At 33.2% G+C, this 6,000-nt stretch overlaps 1 protein-coding gene across 4 annotated transcripts in view; it reads left to right on the top strand.

Moving 5' to 3' along the window:
* The first annotated feature begins 524 nt into the window (after nucleotides 1–524).
* BtbVII (BTB-protein-VII) overlaps nucleotides 525–6,000 on the top strand; it is a 32,971-nt gene continuing 27,495 nt past the window's right edge. The window contains exons 1-7 of one of the 4 annotated variants that reach the window (XM_069037208.1): nucleotides 525–767; nucleotides 836–912; nucleotides 983–1,172; nucleotides 1,223–1,388; nucleotides 2,360–2,522; nucleotides 2,575–2,836; nucleotides 2,944–3,034. In XM_069037208.1, coding sequence (XP_068893309.1) covers nucleotides 1,002–1,172; nucleotides 1,223–1,388; nucleotides 2,360–2,522; nucleotides 2,575–2,836; nucleotides 2,944–3,034 — 853 coding nt within the window. In that variant the 5' untranslated portion in view covers nucleotides 525–767; nucleotides 836–912; nucleotides 983–1,001. Of the gene's footprint in view, nucleotides 772–835; nucleotides 913–982; nucleotides 1,173–1,222; nucleotides 1,389–2,359; nucleotides 2,523–2,574; nucleotides 2,837–2,943; nucleotides 3,035–6,000 lie in introns of all 4 variants that reach the window. The other 3 variants (XM_069037216.1, XM_069037232.1, XM_069037224.1) reach the window with 3 other exon arrangements.

Genomic DNA, 6,000 nt, shown 5'->3' with positions numbered 1-6,000 from the left:
ATGCATCAAATCTAAAATTTTATGGAATTTTTTTGCCGTCGTAGCCATTTTTGCAACGCTTTTATTACATAAACGCCAAATTTATTTCCCTAGCGACCGGCGTTGTGGATAAATAAAGTCTGTCTGGACGGTGATTGAATAATAACCCGTCTGAGCTTAATTCAGTCAGAATCGACATTTTAATAATAATTTATCATTTTGGTCCCAACAAAAATAATTGCGCACCAATATTAAATTCCTCAATTCCTGATATGCGTTGTGACGTCATCAGTATTAAAATTAAAGCACTTACACACAGTAGATAAAGTAAAAAAATACCATATTCTCTTTGTCCAACGGATAGATTTTGTAAACAAATGATAATAACAAATTTGCAATCAGTTTTACGGGATTGGTCACTTCAAGTGTGACACGTGGCGACACCTGTGGACAGCGGATTTACTTTTCGGAGACTTTGCGAACAATAAAAATGTTTAGTGTTCAAGAAATACTGACTAGAGTTGTATTTAATATATGGACCTACCTTAAAACTCTTAAAAGTTAAAACAACACCGTCTTTAGTCGTTTTCGTTTTTGGTGATTTTTCGCATCGTCAACTCGATAATGTTGGTATCAGTCGGTGTACTATTACAGGTTCCTACCTTAGCGCTTGCCAAAATTACGTCAGTGTGGAAAATCTAAATATGGTGGATTATGTTTTTTAAGTGTAGTGTTTATTTAAAAAATTCGCGTGTTTATTTTCCGTATAATGTTGAACAGTCCGAAGAGTAAGTATGGCAGATGACGTCAGTGGTGCTAGTTTTTATTTTGACCTTTTCTATTTTGATTGTTACAGTCATCATTGTAATTCGTTGATGTCATCTCGCATTGGTGGACTCTCAAGGTTACAATTCACAGGTCAATTTATTGATTGTACGTACTTGAAAATTAAAAATATAAACAAACCGTTGGGCTTTTTAATCCTAAATAACTCTTCTTTCAGGTGTCAGCTTATTTTTACAATGACAATGCAACAGTATTGTTTACGATGGAACAACCATCAACCAAACTTCATTTCGGTCTTCTCTAGTCTTCTAAACAGTGAGTCATTGGTTGACGTTACTCTTGCTGCTGAAGGCAGACACTTGCAAGCACACAAAGTTGTACTGTCTGCTTGCAGTTCGTATTTTCAAGTAAGTGTAATAATCTATTCTGAGCTCGACTACATTGCATCTACTTTCAGTCTTTGTTCACTATAAATCCTTGCCAACATCCTATTGTGATATTAAAAGATGTTAAATTCACTGACTTGAAAGTCATGGTGGATTTTATGTATTATGGTGAAGTCAATGTTTCCCAAGAACAATTGCCACATATATTAAAAACTGCAGAGATGCTAAAGATCAAAGGTAAATTGCTTGACTTATCTATTTTTATTTTTTGGGAAAATACAGTCATACAAAAATTAGTCTAATAATAAAATTTACTGCAAGGCAGTATGAGATACTGTGGATTATAAATGCTGTAATTGTTACTACAAATTAGTGTTTTCAATTTTCCTCTCAAAACCTAAATTTCGTCGAATTTTAATTTCTAGAAATACATAGATGGCTTTCCTGCATAAAAGTGAAGTCGCAAGGTTACGCGAACGCCATTTTCCAAAAAGGCAAACTATAGATTTTAGTATTTATGGGATGTAGCATCATTCTTTATGATTATAATTTAACTATGATGAAATATGTTCATATTTGACTTTTTACCCACAAATCAAATCGAAATTTATATTCTTAATTATAAAAGTTAGCCTTTCCAACGAATGGCGTTTTCCTCTAATTGCCCCTTACTGTATAAAAAATTGTTTGTTACAGAGTTTCTAGTTTTAGAAAAAAATTGAATTAATTGTACAATTATCAGTTATAGGAAATAAACCGCGTATTAGTTTTAATTGTTTCGTTTTTTATTCTGAAAAATGACAACTTTTTCTGCAACACAAAGACAAATTGTCAATGCAAGCCATAAGTAAATGTGTAGTAAATATTAATTAATGAGCAATAACAATAATAACAGAATTATTAGTATCTGTCAAGAACAATACATGTTTATAAAGTTTGTTTGATTCAATAACAAAGATATTTTTTTATTATAATGCGCAACCTTTATGTTACTTTATTTTATTAATTTTTGAATTATAATTTAATTAGTTATGATTTCTTGTAGAATTGTTAAATGTTCACATCGTAAAATTTCTAGTACGTTGAAGATGATTGATGATTTGTAAATGGTGAATTAAGTCAAAAATTAAAAACTAAAGTGTAGACAACTTTAATTTTATGTTTAATTGTTTTTTATAGTCATATAAATTTCGTGGTGGCATTTTTAGGATTGGCAGAAATCCCCGTTGATCAATCAGTTTCAAAAACCCAGAACAGTTCGACGGACAAAGCGGAACTTTTGACTCCAGGAGAGTCAAATTGGAGTTCCGACGGGGGCCCGAGACAGTCTTTGTCGCCCTCTCCTTGCCCCCTGTCCCCGAGCAGCAAACGGTATTTCATGTTGTACTTTCCCATTGGGTCTGTGTGTAAAGGCAGCTTTCAGGAAACGGTTAAGAAAGTCTTCTACAGGGTCAGGATCTGGATCGACTGAAAGAACTTCAGATGAACACCAGTCCAGCGAGGTAACGTTAACGTCATCGAGTGGCAGCGCTTTAGGCACGGTAATCAAGTCGGATCCCGGAGGGTACGCTTCCGACACTAGCAGCATATTACAGAAGAGCAAGCAGCACAGCAGCGATTCGGAGTTGCACAGGGGAAGTTCACACGAGAGCATCGAGGGAGAAATGACCCATCAAGTTACTTTGGTAAATACCCAGTGATTATGATGTTAGTGCGTTATTTCCGTAACTGTGTGACAGTTTGTTTGTTGTGAAGGTTTTGGAAGAGCTGCAATTTTGTGTTTGTTTTTCAGCAAGTTCCTCAAGAAATTAACGTTCAACACAGTATAGAAGCGACGGGTGACGTAGCAGGTCCTTCGACTCCGTCGCAATTGACGTTAACCGGTAAGTTTATTTTGTTTATGGCTTGAGGGCTGATTACGTAATAAGACTGTTTACAAAGAATTTAAAGGGAAATGGGGGGAAATCTGATAATACACAAGTTGTGCATAAAATAAATGATACGGTTAGATGTAAAAAAAAAAACTTAAACTTTTGTATACGGTGAGTATAACAATGTTTATTTGAAACAAAGTGATTTATCTTTTTATTGCCCTAGAATAATAAAAGCGTGAACGGGTGTGAACTGTGAATTATTGCAAAAATAAAGTAACGGTACACGGATCGGTGCTAAAAGCGAGTGGAAAATAAAATCTCGAAAGTCGTTAACAATAACTGACACGTGTCGAGACAATGTTTTTACAAAAAGAATAGCAAGCTAAAGTGGATCGAGAAATCAAAAATTTTTAGAAGATTATTGGGTGTACGCTTTTCTTTATTCATCTTTGTAAGAGAAGTCATATTTTTTAAACCACATGATAAGGTTTACAGTTACAAGAACTTTAAATCAATTCACATTTATAAATACATATAAGAAAAATAGCAAACAATAATTGTGAATAATCAAAAGTAATCACATATTACATCAGATATTATTCACCATTTTCAAGGTTTTAATTTCAGTTAATTATTATTTATACTTATAAAATTGATAATGTACTTTGTAACTTTTCCAGTACATATGCGTTTACTTAAAAATGAGTGAAAATTTTTCTTATTGAATAAGTAATACTAGAGATTTTTTTGTTGAAATACTTGCACCGAAAGGTTCTGCGATCTAATGTAACAATTGTTTTTCGAGAATAATTTTAATTTTTACGTTCGTAGGTACCATAAATTAAAACAAAAATTTCATTTTACCTGAAATTTTTAAAACTCAGCAACTTCTTTCAACTGAAGCTAACGGCCGGTTTCATAATCCGACCCTAAAGTCTCCTTTAATAAAATGCGCCTTTAAAGCTAAAATAAAGGAGACTGCATTTCAGAAACGCGGACTATCGAAACATTGGTTAAAATTTGCATTACATAGTTCGTAAACGAATCATCCACCGTGTTTTGGTAACTTGCAACTGTTTCCCTCGGACTTTGAAATGTATTTCGAGTATTTTAATTTTTGTTTACATTCTGCATTTTACATTTTGCTAGTGGAGCAGCGCCAAATTAAAACATCCGATTAATAAAAGATTGCGACCAAAAAAGCCAAATCCAACCTTTCAAGTGAAGGAAAAATTTTATAATTCTAAAACAAAACTTGTGTATATAAAATAACTTCCTACACTTAAAGAGAAAAGAAGAAAGAGAAGAAACACGAAAGGAAAAAACTGTTATTAGACTTGCAGATTGAATTAGCAAGAAAACAATTGAGCAATAAAAACTAATGAATTCATGGAATATCTTTATTTTCTAAGTACCTATAAGTTTCCGAAATGTTGATTTATAACACTAGTTTACAAAATTTCACTTTTTGTCTGTTGCCGCAAATTTAATGGCTGAATATGAAAGCTTTCTAGGCTCTTTTTTTATATCTGCCGTCAGAATCTTATCAACAGCTCTAGTTTTTGTGATTTTTTCGAATATTACTTCACATAATGTTTCGGTATATTTTGATCACTGATCACTGTGTACGACTATTAACCGAAGTTCAGTTGGAATGAGTTCTTCAAGAAGGTTTTGCTTCAACGATCCGCAACATTTCTGCTACATATGTGGCCAGTATACTTTGGAAAATCTAGGAAAATAATTTCTGATTTTGTCATAAGTGCTTACTTTTTGTACTTTGCCATGCCTTTGTGGGCTCCTAATTGTGTATGTAAATCGTGTGTCGAATACTTAAGACTATGGAACAGAGGTAAAAGAAGTACCTTTAAATTTGGAATTCCAGCAATATCGAGAGAACCCAAAAATCATCTAGATGATTGTTATTTTGGTGGTTTCAATGTGAAGGGTATAAATAAAAAAAATCGCCATAAATGGGAATGTCCAAGTGCTCCCACGTCTGTAAAGCTTCCCACACAATATTCAGATGATGTTTCAGTTCCGCCGATTCCTTTCACTGCTGAGCAAATTTTACAAAATTCAGTAGATGACGAGTTTTCAGAAACAAGATCAGAAAACGATTCTAAATTTGACTATTCACCATCAACACCTCAACGATTTTCACAAAACGAGTTCGATGATTGTTAGGACTGTAACCCCTTTGTTTTGTTTTGGGTTGTTGTGACAGAATTGGACTGTTAGGACTGTAACCCCTTTTGTTTTGTGTTGGGTTGTTGCGACAGAATTGGACGTTTTGTGGTGGACGTCTTTATTCTTGTCTTGTTGCGAGAGAAAAAATTACTATCACTTTTGTTGAGCGCTTTATTTGTATCTTACTGGTTTCTAATCTAAATCTTCTGTCTAAGTCTCTACTATTTACAAATTTTACATCTTATATACTACCTAAAGTCTATTTTTTCCTGGTAGGCGCGTGCGTGCGCATCTTCGAAAGGTAGAATCACATAGCTAAGATTTTTAGCAGGATGCAGGAATTGTTAGTATTTTTGGTTGCATATTATCTAGGGGGATCAGTATTTGTGGTTGCAGATTAAAACTCATGTTTATGATTTAATTTTTGTATAATTTGTAAAATGTAAACAAAAAAGTTTATGAATCAACTCGTGGAAAAATTAATAACAAATATTATATGTACAACATTTTTTATTTTTATTTTATACACACAGGAGTTAAATTGGGTACAAAACAACTCAATACTTTTGGATTCAATCGTTAATTTAAAAAAAAATAAAATAAAATAATCTACACCGCACTTTTCACCTAAAAAAAATTACAGTGACATCGACAATAATTGTCAGTTCACATGAAAGCGGCAAAAATTTCATAACATGGACATGGCCTGCTTCGACTACAATCTTTTCTAATAACCATGTATCTTGCAAGAGAAAAGGTCTCCCTTCTTGGCGTATTTTTTTTAT

This window comes from Tenebrio molitor, chromosome 1 (genome assembly GCF_963966145.1).
Source record: "Tenebrio molitor chromosome 1, icTenMoli1.1, whole genome shotgun sequence".
Classification (NCBI taxonomy): domain Eukaryota; kingdom Metazoa; phylum Arthropoda; class Insecta; order Coleoptera; family Tenebrionidae; genus Tenebrio; species Tenebrio molitor.
Note: the sequence above shows the minus strand (reverse complement) of the source record. Positions and strands in the feature narration are given on the sequence as shown.